The following is a 14,627-nucleotide window of genomic DNA, read 5'->3' as shown; positions in this document are numbered from 1 at the left end:
TTAGAAACAACGGACAGTGTGCTGCTTGAAGACTGCCATTAAATTTTGGTGCCAAAATAAACAAAAAACTGGGACCACACTATTATAAAAATCGTGTTTTTTTGTACTTTTTCAGTACCAGCATACTCCATAATCCAACTACTGAATAAAATGGATTAATGTCACAGCTCATGTTGAGTTCAGGTACTGTGCCATTTGGTGTATTGTGGAAAACTGGTGTAAACGTCTTTTTCTAGATGATAGTTTAATGCTGGTTGGGTTTAATCCAATGGGATCGGACGGAGTGGAAAAAAGGAAGTAGGGGACTAGACATTTATGTGAATAAGCAACAGTGTAAAAGCAAGCACACAGCAATTAAAATTGAAATGTGTAATCTAGATATTGAAATTCTGGCTGGTGGAATTCATCCACGTTCCCTGCCTAGGGAGATAAGTTCCATTATTTTTTTTACTAAATGCTTATATTCCTCCCTCTGGAAACAGCAACTCAAAAGAAACACTTTACTCCACCACCAACACCCTAATGATGAACCAATCTGACCCTGTGGTGACTACGGAAGGAGCAATAACAAACATCCATCAGTATTTGTCATAGGAACAAACATCCACCCATCCATCCCTTTCCAAAACCAGTTATCCAGGACAGTGTTCTGGCAGGCAGGCAGAGATAATACTCAGGTAGGCCACATTACAAGAACAACATCAGAAAAAAAAAATCTGACAAATGAGAGGAGACCATGCAGTCCATCATGCTTGTCTGTTTAGCTATTAGCTAAGCTGTCCCAGTATCTCATTAAAATACATCTTAAAAGTTTGTCAAGGATTGTGGCAAAAACTTGCAGGAACTGTGCGCCGTTGTCAAGTCTGCATGGACCAAAATCCCAAAGAAATGTCTCCAGTGTCTTATTGCATCCATGCATCAAACAATTCTAGGCTGTTTCTGGGGCAAAATGGGGCGTTAACTGCTTCTACATAGGAGGACCTAATGAGGTGGCCATTATGTGTAGTTGATTGTCTTATTGAAGGCCTGCAGTCATCATCCTTAAGTCTGAAATAATGCTACTCACCTCTGCCTCTCGTGAAGACATGAATTTCAAGACCACATGCTTCAGATATTCAAAGTTGATTTCCCTCGAGTCATTTAGGTCAGAATTGTTGGTAACAGTGGTCGAGGTGCTGACGAGCATGGGGGGCTCAGAACAGAGTCTCTCCTTCACTTCGGAACAATCCACTTCATGCTTTATTTTCTAAACCACAAATTTTGAAAGAAGAGAATGAGTTAGAACACAGGTGGCCATGATGAAAAACAGGCGCAGCTGGAATGGGGCCTGAGTCATGGTGAAGACGTGAATCATTTGGAACTAAACACCCACTGATTTAAGAAGTGTGCCAAGAAGCCACAAGATTACTTTAAAGTAAGGCTTATACAGAGGTGTGTTCTCACTGCCATTTTCCTTTGAGAGGAGATCTCCCTCTGCATCTCTCTTTGTCTCTCGGCTGCTCCATTCGTGGAGAAGGCCATGCCGGACCAGAGACCAATCAACATACTAAGACACAGAGTCACCTAGTAGCCTATTATCCAGGTTGTATTAGTATTTTGTCTCTCCACGGTTTTCTCCATAGAGGAGGCCAGGCTATCTCTCTCTTTCCCCATTCAAAGGCCAAGTGGTAGCAAATACCAAGCCAGACAAGAGACCAATCAACATACAAAGACAAAGGGCCACCTGGTAGTAAGCATATGGAGGTAAGATGAACTGCTACTTAAGTTCTATTGTATTATTTTTCCAACACTCATTTTACTCTACCTATTTGCATTTTGGACATATAGTAATCCCTCGCTATATCGCGCTTCGACTTTCGCGGCTTCACTCTATCGCGGATTTTATATGTAAGCATATTTAAATATATATTGCGGATTTTTTGCTGGTTCGTGGGTTTCAGTGGACAATGGGTCTTTTAATTTCTGGTACATGCTTCCACAGTTGTTTTGCCCAGTTGATTTCATACAAGGGATGCTATTGGCAGATGGCTGAAAAGCTACCCAATACCCACATATTACGTATTAAATAAAACTCCTCAAATATATTGTGAGCACGGGGGCTGTTCGCACCCCTAGAGGATACGGACTCTCCTCAAAAAACACTGAAAGACTACCTTCACATTGCTCTGTTCTTTGCTGGGCTTACATGTGGCTGCTTTATCAAGCGATATGCTTCCCGCACGGTGCTTCGCATACTAAGGTGCTGTTCGAACTTTTATCGGTTTTTGATAGTTTGCTTTTCTCTCTCTCTCTTCCTCTCTCTGACATTCTCTGCTCCTGACGCGCACTCCTTTGAAGAGGAAGATATGGTTGCATTCTTTTAATTGAGAGACGGAACTGTCATCTCTGTCTTGTCATGGAGCACAGTTTAAACTTTTGAAAAAGAGACAAATGTTTGTTTGCAGTGTTTGAATAACGTTCCTGTCTCTCTACAACCTCCTGTGTTTCTGTGCAAATCTGTGACCCAAGCGTGACAATATAAAAATAACCATATAAACATATGGTTTTTACTTTGCGGATTTTCACCTTTCGCGGGGGGCTCTGGAACGCAACCCCCGCGATGGAGAAGGGATCACTGTAATTAGAAACCTTAAGTTAATTTATACATAAATGCAAGTGTAATGTTCTCTCTCTTCTGTCTGTTTTAGTGGTGCATCTTGTTTCCTGAGGTCACAAATATAATAGGCAATGTAACATATGAGGGCTACAGCAGGAATGTGGGACATTTTGTTCAGATCTATGTAATAAAGAGTATTAAAGGGGAGAACAGGGTCACCCTAGGGCCCTATCACTACAAACACTGAAGGCTCCACTCTAGAGCGCAGCTTTTTAATTTTCTGTTGTTCTTACAGTTCTAAATGGTCTGAAAAATACACCCTTCACGCTTCAAGTAGATTGAAATGTATCAAACTACTTTAAAATAAAGTTACTAAAAAGATATCTGTCTCACTTAGGTACATTACAAAATTAGATTCAATGTATGTCATAAATGCAACTGGCCCCCAACACTGCACTTAGCATGAAATACTGCCAAGGCACTATATCAATTCTAACGCTATTGACTTACCTCCCACAACACACTGAAAATGATCTCATCCTCCTGCTACACCCGTCATTTTCTTTTCCCTTGACATTATATGCATGTCAGTCATCTCAGTTTGATTGTGTCAGAGGTTGTGACTGGGGTGGAAATGTCATGGGGACTATTTATTATATTTTTGTACCACAGAAACGAAGGTGCACTCTGGGATGTGTCAATGGTGTTATTTATAGGCTCTATCTCAGACTGTATACTACTGAAATAAATAGTATGCTAAATAGAGGGCAGTATATCACTTGCCACAGGATTCGTGTTTGGATGTACAGTGGAACCTCGGGTCACAACCGTAATTCGTTCCAAAACTCTGGTCACAACCTGATTTTGGTCGCGACCCGAAGTAATTTCCCCTCATAGGATTGTATGTAAATACAATTAATCCGTTCCAGACCGTACAAGCTGTATATATATATATATATATATATATATATATATATATATATATTTTTTTTTTTTTTTTTTAAAGATTTTTAAGCACAAAAACAGTTAATTATACCATAGAATTCACAATGTAATAGTAAACTAAATGTTTACTTACTTCTTCTGTAATGTTTACTTCTTCTGCTTGGGCTCTCTCTCGCGCTCTGCACAGGGAATGCACAGGGAGAGACTGAACATGTGGGGAAATCATCGGTGCGTACTAACCGGAAGAGAAACTGGTTTGTTCGTCACCCAAGTGTGTGGTCGTGAAAAGATGCAAACTGTTTGGCGAACTTTTTGGTCGTAACCCTATTTTGTATGTGGTCCGAGATGTTCGTGACCCGAGGTTCCACTGTACTTGGCTAATTTTACTACACATTTATGTGGTCACCCATCAGAAACGTGTCCATGACCCATACATTAAGAAATGCTGCTCTAGACCGGTCTATCAGATATATATCTGCTATACTGATTCCTCAACTAGTAGAATTAGCTCACATTTTCCACTGTCACACACGTGTGTCTTGGAGGCAGCTCAGGGGTCTAACTAAGATTAAATAGCTAGGACAGGAGCTAAATGAGTTGACTAACACATCTTCTCCCCCATTTTTCAGATACTCTGAAGAGAATAGCCAGACCTAATCTTCTTCTTCCGGTTCCTCACCACTCCCATTATGACCTCATTTCCATTAAGTACCTCATTATCCCGCCTCTTCCTTCTTTTGGAGCTATTTAACCTCCTGTATATCCTTTGTTTTCAGTCTTTCTTTTGTTCGAGACTCCTAGTGATTACTCTGCGGAATTGCCATTAAAGTTTTGTTGATATCTGTACAATATATGGGGTGGATCTCCTCCAAAATTTTTCTGCCTTTGTCTCTTTTACACCACATAATAAAAAAAATAAGCTAATAAATCAGCTGTTCTGACAAGCAAGGTGTTCAGTGACCAAGAGAAACACCCAAGCATTAAAATGTTAAAAAAAAAAAAAAATGGGACGGCAGTTACACAGCTTGAAAGTTTAAAGCAGGAGAAATCTGAAATGTCTCAACACACAAGGTTATCTGCTACCTACCAGCTCCTTCTGAAAAGTCTTCTTCAGCTCCACTAACCTCTGCTGCAGCTGCTTAATTGTCTGAAAGAAAATAAAAAGTGTAAAACAAACCCATAACAATAAAAGAACTATATTCTCATTTACTTAATGGTGAAACTGATTTCGCTTTCAGCTTCTTAGAGAAAACTAGCACTACAGGAAATCAGAGCTCTAAGTCGGTGTGTAGCATCATGGGGGCCAAATCTGTCACCACAGACCTTAAAGAAATATTTGTCTATTGCAGGGATGCGTGTCACTCTAAATTGTCTGCATGTGTCTACAGTACCATGATGGACTGACACCCCCACCTTAAACAGATGGAGGGATTTATGGACTGTGATCATAAGTATGACATGTGAATTTCTTTTTAAAGACCTACCATAAATGTGGAACCTTCAATTAACACTTCACTTTCAGGTGCTCTCTGACTTTTCCTAGATAGGATGGGCAGTTCAGAATAATCATGGGAGTCCTGAAAGAGCCTGACTGTGGATTTGTAATTGAGGAAGAAAAAAACATTATTAACTGTAATGATTATAAGTATTTAACTCACAAATACCAAGGACTGTATTTTGTATTAATCATGCTGCAGAGAGCTATATGATGTATTACTTCTATATGATTTGTTCTTCATTTAGGTAGAAAAAGAATTAAGCTTGTGCACAGAATTATTAGATTAACTTGCATTCTTTTATGAGAAAATGCTGACCTCTTGATACTAACAGAACACCCTGTGATATTATAAACCAGTTGTGATCAGTTTCTGAATTCTTGCTTAAAACTATAAGAAACATGTCCCTTATGGATTAATAAAGAAGGATTTATTAATCTAACCAGACAAAATCTAATGAAGATATTAAAGCTATAAGAATGTAATTTCTTTATAACTAATGTACTGAACTATAAGAAACTGCTTTAAACTGGTCTTGTGTGTGTGTGTGCTGATAAAGGCATATTTTTAGAAATGTGAGTACCCTGATGACTTTAACTCACCAAGAATGAAGAAATTGCTTTTTATTTTAAATTGGTGTTTTTGTCTCCCGCTGTTTTTCTGACTTCGGCGTACACATGCTCTGTTTATTTAATACAGGCTAAGTTAACAATTATTATCTGTTTCAAGATGGGTTTTGTTCTTGTTGTGGGTATTTTATCATCCTTTGTACTCCAAGTGGAGCCTGGTCCACTGGTTAAGCTAGCACCCCATGGTGGATACAGTCTAGTGCAGTGTTTCCCAACCTGTGGCCATAGCAGCATTGAAGGAAAGCCACAGCCGACCCCCTCAATTCACCATGAAGGAATAGCATTGATGTTGCACTTGATTCTTCTAATTCACTTTGATGCTCGTGAACACACTGCCATGTGAAAAAGTGGGTTATGGCAGCACAAAGGTTAGAAAACACTGGGCTAGTGCATAAAAGTATTCAGATGACAGCTGAGCAAACAGGTTTGCAATTTCATTTAGTGAGAAGAAGATTCCACCACGACTAAACACACCTTGTTTTTCTCCAAATTCTGCTGTTCCAGCTCCTTGATGCATTTCTGAAGCTGAGCAATGGCATCGCCAGAGGCAGGTCCGTTGTGTTCAGCCCCGGGTGGGTGCAGCTGGCCGTTGAGCATTTGAACTTCTGCTTCTAAATCAACCACCTGCAAAAATAAGAAATAAAGTCGATCATGTGTTGTTAAAGTTTAAACTGATAAAAGCCACTGTACTGTGACAATAAATAAAATACACATAAATGAACACATTTAAGAAAAGAAAAAAATGCTCATTACTTACAAGAGTTTAAATTTCTAAAATATAATTGGTCAGTTTGGCAAAATGTGGATTAGATATGACAAAAGAGATTGCGAGCAAGAAGCTGCCCCACTTCAAGGCTTCTTGGGGTCCTCACCCCACTACCCACTAAGTGCTACAAAACTAGCATGCTAAAATTATTTTTTTAATAAGAACATTAGGAATTTATTTTGCTGAAACATTCTGTACACTGCTGTAACAAGAATGTGCCCCCTCCTCATTTCGTCTACTATTTCAAATTTTTAACAGGATATCACAAGGGTCTTGTCTCTAATTTTGCTTTTGTTCCTTTCTTTCTCTACCTTGTTCTTTTCTTGTAGTCTAGCCGACTGTTCCATATTTCTATTACTTTTTATTCTTGTTACCCAGTTTACATTTTTCCCCCAGAGAGGAGTGGTGGTGTTTCCGTTTTTATAGAAGTAAAGGCACAGGCAATAGTAGTGGGTTTTATACAACGTCTTCCATAATGTTTGAGACAAAGCCATAATTTTCCATGATTTGTCCTTTGTGCACCACAGTTTTTTATTTGAAATTAAACAATTCATGTGTAGTTAAAGTGCACATTCTCACATTTTATTAAAGGGTATTTCTATATATTTTGATTTCAGGGTCAGGTCAGGTTGGGGAACATGCACTGGTACGGGGCGTTACTGCACCCACCAGATAACGAAACAGCTCATGATCCTGGATGGCAACCCCCCCAAGCAGACGCACGGTCTAGTCCCACGCTCCGGAAATGACTATCTGCCGCAGCCAGGTGTTACGTGGACGTCCCTTGACCTGGTCCAGCCGTTCAAGTCCTCAGCAATGAGGGTCCTGTGAACCGGATCACCCTCTGGAAATCGTGCCTCATGGCCGCAGTGCCGTAACTGACGCATGCTCACAATGCAGGTAATGTGCCTCATTGGGGACTCCATGAGCAACACAAAGTCAAACCAGTGGTACCCAAGGATTCTCTGACACAATACCAATACACATGACCATATACAATTCAGACTTGTGGTTAAAGTGCACATTGCAGACTTTCATTTAAGGGATTTGCATACATTTTGATCATGACACTTTTTCAAAAAGGTCCCCCCATTTCAGGGCACCATAACTTTTGGACACAGCAATGGCAGGTCTATTAATGGCATCATATTTAGGACTTTGTCGCATATCCCTTGCATGCAATGACTGCTTGAAGTCTGTGATTCATATACATCACCAGATGCTGATGATCTTCTCTGGTGATGCTCTGTCAAGCCGCTAATGCAGGCAACTTCAGCTCCTACTTGTTTCAGGGGGCTTGTCCCGTTAAGTTTCATGGAGAATCAAAGAAAAATGAGTCTTTGTCCCAAACATTATGGAGGGTACCGTACAAGAAAAATGGGTCTCTATGTGCACACCATATAAATTTTTACCAGATGGTAATGAGTTTCTTTTCCATGCCATGCCTTCCAGCTCTGCTCCTGTTTTTATTTTCTCTCTTTAACTTGCAACACTTCTTCTATCTCAGTCTCTCTCCCATCCAAATGAACTCTGACTTCAGCCTGGAGAGCCCATGTCCGGGAGAGGCAGTACTTTCACTCCATGCCCAGGGCACATCAGTGCTAACAGGCTGCCTGCTGTTGATCAGTCTTCATAACTAAAGGGTTATTTTGGACCACTGGCTGAAATTTGGAAACTTTAAAATTGTAAATCCAGTCACTTTAGATTTGAATTTTAGTAATGTTCACACAGAATACGTTTAGTAAAACAAACTTTGTAAATGTAAAGTGGAATTATGCTAACGGGTGACTGTCAGAATCAAGTGGTCTGTTGTTTTTAGATTTGACTTTAGCAAAGTGGTCCTCAGATCAAAACACTTCAAGTACAACTGCTATTAAGGACTATTATAATGAATTGTAACAATTAACCATTAATTTTTTAAGTATTTGCATCCCTTGATCAGGAGGTAAAAGTCTTGCTAGAACATGTGGAGGACACAGTCAAACAAACATTACTGTCATGAAGATGTGGCCTTAGGAAACTCACCCTTCTCTCGCAGACTTCTCTCTGCTTGCTCTGAGACTGCACTTCTTCCTTCAGCTTTGAAAGATGATTTTCTGATTCTTTTTGCTTTTCTGTCATTGCACTTTTAAGTTTCTCTGTCTCAGTTTGCAGATGGGTTAGCTGAACTTGGGTCGTGTTAAGGTCTAAAGAAAGAAAGAGTGGAAAGTTACTGATTTTTAAGCACATGAGACCAGCTAGCAGGCATCATGGTGGTACACCACATCGTGCTGTCACATCATACAGCTGCTACTGTTATATGTTCTGTTGGCTCATATTGGCTCACATATGTCCCATTCTGGGGTAATTGCTAAATGCTCTCCCACATGTGCCAATACCAGCTGTTTTGGGTGAAGGGTCCCGCAAAGTGGAATACATTAAAGATAAAATGCCAAACATTATGTCCCGTATTAACTGACATGCTATCAGGGGCATATGAATTAAATAATGCCTGAAACTGATACTTGGTGCATCCTGATGAACAATTTGAATGAAAGAGAAATACTGCAACTTTTAAATATATACTGTACAATGGATTGAGAAACTGTTCAGACCCATTCACTCTCCGCACACTTTTATTTATTGATAACGCCAGATGATCGTGATGCTCTTGGCTCTCTGATCCAATGTCTTAGTAGTATTTCCAGTATTTCCGATTGGATGAGTAAACTTTTTTGAATTAAATAATAAATATTAACCAGATTACTAGGACAGCATGTTTTACTTTCTCATATAGGGAAAGTATTGTAATCATCCAAAAATTCGACCTCGAGATTTTTATTAATCTCAATGTTTTAGACCTCCCCAAGTCCAAAAATACCATTATTGGAATTATGTCTGTGTGTGTAAACATGATAACTTGAGTATACTTTCACAATAACTTTTATATTTTCAGTTAGGTCAAACAAATTTTGCATACAAGTATTGGGTACAAAACATAGATTTCTATCAACTTTTGAGCTATTTCCGTTAACAGGAAGTGGTATTTTTTTTATCTGTGCAGCTGCAGAGTCTGATTCATTCAACTTTACTTATATAATAATTGTTCAATATATTATTAATTTGATTTGATTTGTTGTTGATGGTTCTTTAATGTACATAATATAAAAATCTAGTCAATGTCTTGTGGTCTACTCCTCAAATATCCCTCCCCACATCTGAGTATATAAGAAAGTCTAGGGGAGACCACTCCCAATTTTTCACTTAAGGAATATAGCAAAAGTTAGATCTCTTATAATTTTACAAGACGCTGAAAAAGCAGTTCACGCTTTTGTTTTTTATTCAACTAGATTGCTGCAATGCACTTCTGACTGGATTTCCTAAGACAGACATTAATCGGTTGCAATTAGTGCAGAATGCAGCAGCCAGAACCTTAACTAGAAAAAGAAAATGTGAGCACATCACACCAGTCTTAGCATCATTACATGGGTTACCTGTGTCATTTAGAATTGACTTTAAAATACTACTACTAGAGTATAAAGCCTTAAATAATCTTGCTCCCTCCTATATTTTGGAATGTCGTCCCTGTACACTCCAAGTCATAACCTTAGATCTTCTAATGGTGGTCTGCTTATAATTCTAAGAGTCAAGTTTAAAAGAAGTGGTGAGGCAACCTTTTGCTGTTACGCACCTAAAATATGGAATAAATTCAGCAGGCTAATACTAGAGGTGGGCGGTATGACCAAAATTCTATATCACGGTATTTTTCTAAATTCTGCCGGTTTCACGGTATTAGACGGTATTTTTTTCCCCAGGTATGAGTGGATGTTAACCACATTTTCCACTGCAATTACTGCAGTAGACTGGCTAAGAATAACCTATTCGACTGTTATGAGAATTGTACATCGTACAAAAAGACATTTTAATGTGCACACAAGTATTAATCCAGGTTTGCATGGCCCCATAAAGTGATAGATTTCAAGGAGGTGGCACTAAAGAGAAGGAAGCACATTGCATGACAGATGCAGTCAAAATATAGAACCTTTAATTGAACAAATTTTGCAAAAGCTTAAACTATGATTTTGACAACATATTTTCAACCATCCAAAGAGGCATTTAGACTTAGTAAAATATCCAGAGGTGTTTGTCAAAAGTTGGATTGCACTGAACACGTCTTAGAAAAGGAATAAATAGTAAATATTTTTTGTAAACCAACTACACTTTCTGTTAATGTTAACAATCTCTGTCCACTGACACGTTAAAGTGACTTTTTAAACAATTTTACCATCATTAAACTGCATAATATTTAAACTAATAAATAATAACAATAAAATACATAATAGTATTACTGATAGTTGCACCATTACTTCAAGACTTCAAGCCCAGGTGCATTACACAGTATTCACCAAATTAAAATAAAATAAAACAAGTGCAACTTGGTGATGACATCTTACCAACTGTACCATCATTTAGGCAAACTGCATTAATATGGACCTTGCTTCAAGCTAAGCTGTATACATAAATAATAAAAACTGCAACTTGCATTTATAATGCTGTTTGTGGTATAGCCCTATGGAAGCGCATTAGGGCCACTGTGAAGCAAAAAAAATATGGACACGGAAGAAAAAACCAAACTATATGTCAAGAATAAATTCGACATGTTGACTATGTCAAGATTAAAGTCGACATTTCCACTTTATTCTCATAGTTTATTTTATAATTAAAGTAGAATGTTGTAAACTAAACTTCATCCTAAAATCAATGTTTAATTTACTATTTTCTCAAACCCCGTCACAAGTTAATGCAGCACATCAAATACTTTGTGTTAAGTGTTCCCTGACCCAGTCGTTAATCACTACGCTTCTTAAACTGACTTCCTCCGCACTAAGAGCAGGCGCCTGCAGCAATCACCGCACAGAATCCATTCACTTCATGATATTCCTGCTCTCTACCAAAACCCCAGTTCCTATCTTTCCTTTTTCTTTCTCCACATTACCAATCACCACACGATAAATGTCTTTGTGAAATTAAAACTAGTTATTAACTTAGCCCAGTGCTCCGCAACCGGTGTGCCACGGCACACTGGTGTGCCTTGAGCCGATACAGGTGTGACGCGGTCAAATAAGACAATTTTCTAACTAAATAATATTTCAACGGTCCTCCTTAGAAACACAATAACGAGAATACGTGCAATGAAATATTCGCGTAAATAGCCTTTTAAAGGTTTCATAATTTTATGTGTCATTTCTCTGAAATAATAAATCCCATCGCCTGGCGCCTGGCGCCTAAGACGTAGGCCCTACGTAGTCGCAAGACAACTCCGTAGTACGCTTTGATAGGCAGAGCGCTCCGTACCCTCACATAGATTCAATTCAAGCCGACGTATTAGTCGTGCTACGTCGCATTCACTTGTCTTGCGTCAGTAGTTATCATTCATTACTATTAGTTGTGTTGCTGAATTGTGTACGGTTAATGTTCTTCGTGTGATTCATATTTAGTTTTATACCCCTTTAAATATGGATACATTTTTACATGGAAAAGATTCGTCTTCACGTACAGATGATGAAGAACCCAGCACAAGTGTTGCAAAAAAAAAAAAACAAAATTGTGAAAAGGAAGTACAACGAAGACTACATTCGATATGGATTCTCGTGGTGTGGTGACGAAACGGCTGCAAAGCCACAATGCATCATTTGCGGCGATCAGCTATCAAACGAGGCAATGGCACCCAGTAAACTAAATCGCCATCTAAATTCAAACCATCCCAGTTACGCCAAAAAAGACAAACAACTCTTGTGTTAATTAAAAATGATAAGCGGTCATGCTTAAAAGATCTTGACCAAGAACTTCGGGTTGCGCTGTCAAATATTGAGCCGAATATAAAACTTTTGTGTTCATTGAAACAAGCTAAGGTATCACATTAATCAGTCATTATGTTATAATTATTAAGATTGCATAAAAGTAAATATAGTATAGTTTTTTATGTATGTATACTTATAATAAATGTATACATATAATAAAAAATGAAAAATTATTGTAAAATTCGTGTATTAAATTAATATCTATATATCAGTGGCGTAGCTGGAGTTCATGTTGTCCAGGGGGGTGAAAAATTTGACACCCCAACACTGAAAGAAATTTTTTTTTGCGCCTCCTCGAGGAACAAAAAAAAAAGGAAAGTACCGTAGTTTGGACGCCCCTAAATAGCTGGAGCTCGGAGCGGACCAAGCCCCCCCCCCCCCCTTAGCTACGGCACTGCTATATATTTTGGCTTTTGATGTGCCGCGGAATTCTAGGAAGAACTTTGGTGTGTCGTAGGTGAGAAAAGGTTGCGGAGCACTGACTTAGCCGACGGAGTGTTCAGAACTTTAAAAATATCTTCGTTATACATGTTTAATTATGCCATCCATTCAGAGTTGCGCCCATCTCTGAACGAGTCGCCAGCACAGGATGAATACAAGTAAAACATACACTAGCAAGTACAAAAACAAGTACAACTTGGCTTGCAGTATTATCTAGTATAATAGAAACAGTATTTACACATCTGACCTTTTAAAACTAAAGTATCTCCAGGCGACGGACGTGACTCCTTTTTTTTCGGCAAAAGTTCGTCTGTTCATCATGTTCAACTTTTAGTTCAGTTTCGGAATGCTCTCTGTCCATTTTCACCGCGCGGCATACCTATGCTACCACCCACTATTTGGTGGTGTAGCAGTGAAAAAAGAGCCCTAGTGCAACAACTCTGTGTTTAGTGGTGTAGCAGTGAAAAAGGTCCCCACTTGAACAGTTTCCCGCTGTGCCATGTTCTGAACGTCGTTTAGGCAATTTAAACCGGTGTTGCAGTATAAGAAAAATCCATATCATAAAAAAAAATAAAAAACGGTTTTCGGTATGAACCGGTATACCGCCCAGCACTAGCTAATACTGTGGAATATTTTTAAAAAATGCTAAAAACCCATTATATTAATTTGCTTTTTCCACAGCTACATTTTAGGAGTACTCCTAAAAGACTATATGGGCACATAATGATATTTTTCAGGGATGTGCAACCTTTACTAATCTCTGCTGTCTTTTCCAGTTCTTCTCATCAAGGTGCCATGCAGCTACCTGTGATGATGGAATGAAGGTGGGTGCCCCAGCTATCCACGAGACCCACTTCATCAAATTCTCTCATATGAAGCCTAGAAACAAACTTGAATGAATCAAGACCATTTATGTTAAGCAGAATGCCCAGTGGGGACTGGGAAGTCTTTTGGCCACAGAAACCCCTGCAGATTCTGTTTTTTTTTTTCTCCAGCCTGGACTGTTTTTTTTTTTTTTCTGTCATCCCAGCCATCTGACCTTATCACCAGACTCTAGAAACTCACATTATGACACTGTATATAAAGGATGATATTCTTCTACTTGATATTTACTTGGCTTTTTTAAGATCATTCAGATTTATTTGTTTTTTTTTGGTCTTTCTTACTTAAGTCTTTAGTAGTAGGGTTTTGTACTGTTTTATCTATTATGGATGCACTGAGAGGTCAAGCAAAATGTCACCTTTTATTGGCTAACTGAACCGATTAAAATATGCAAGCTTTCAAGGCAACTCAGGCCCCTTCTTCAAGCAGGGTGTAATGCAGGGGTGTCGAACTCCAGGCCAGGAGGGCCGCAGTGGCTGCAGGTTTTCATTCTAACCCTTTTCCTAATCACTGACCAGTTTTCACTGCTAATTAGCTTCTTGTCCCTTCATTTTCATAGCCCTGTTTTTAAGGATTCAGTCGTCTGAATTAATTCTTTTCTTTATTATGACAGCCAAATAGAAATGAGATGTGAAACGAGCAGACAGATGATCAGCTAAATTGGGGCTTCAAACTCCAACCAGTTTCACTCCAATCAGTTTCTTAATGAGAAGCCGATTCCTGCTGTTAATTAAACTCGTTATTTAATTCCATGGCTTGTTGCTGCTCTCTTTCTGCCACGTCAGACATTTCCAAAACTGTTGATTTTTGTTTTTTTCTAAGAACACCATCAAGATGTTTTGGTGACCTGAGCAGACCAACCTTACTGAGACCTTCACCTTTCTTTGTGTTCAGATATTGTGTGTTGGGCACAGGTCATTATTGTTTGGTTGCTAATTAAGGAAAAAGAAACAACTAAGGGGTCTGAGTCAAGTTAATTAAAACTAAGGCAAAAGAAGTTAATTAGCAGAAAAAACTGTTCGCTAATGAAGA

At 38.7% G+C, this 14,627-nt stretch overlaps 1 protein-coding gene across 2 annotated transcripts in view; it reads right to left on the bottom strand.

The window, feature by feature from the left end:
- The window catches only part of golga1 (golgin A1), a 119,930-nt gene that overhangs the window by 4,441 nt on the left and 100,862 nt on the right, over nucleotides 1-14,627 (bottom strand). For both annotated transcript variants that reach the window (XM_028809141.2, XM_051931975.1), the window contains exons 19-22: nucleotides 8,458-8,618; nucleotides 6,141-6,290; nucleotides 4,629-4,688; nucleotides 1,067-1,246 (exon numbers count right to left, since the gene is read on the bottom strand). In XM_028809141.2, coding sequence (XP_028664974.2) covers nucleotides 1,067-1,246; nucleotides 4,629-4,688; nucleotides 6,141-6,290; nucleotides 8,458-8,618 — 551 coding nt within the window. The remainder of the gene's footprint in view (nucleotides 1-1,066; nucleotides 1,247-4,628; nucleotides 4,689-6,140; nucleotides 6,291-8,457; nucleotides 8,619-14,627) is intronic.

The sequence above is a fragment of the Erpetoichthys calabaricus genome, chromosome 9, assembly GCF_900747795.2.
Source record: "Erpetoichthys calabaricus chromosome 9, fErpCal1.3, whole genome shotgun sequence".
Taxonomy (NCBI): domain Eukaryota; kingdom Metazoa; phylum Chordata; class Cladistia; order Polypteriformes; family Polypteridae; genus Erpetoichthys; species Erpetoichthys calabaricus.
The sequence above is the reverse complement of the archived record's forward strand: the minus strand, read 5'-3'. Positions and strand labels throughout refer to the sequence as shown.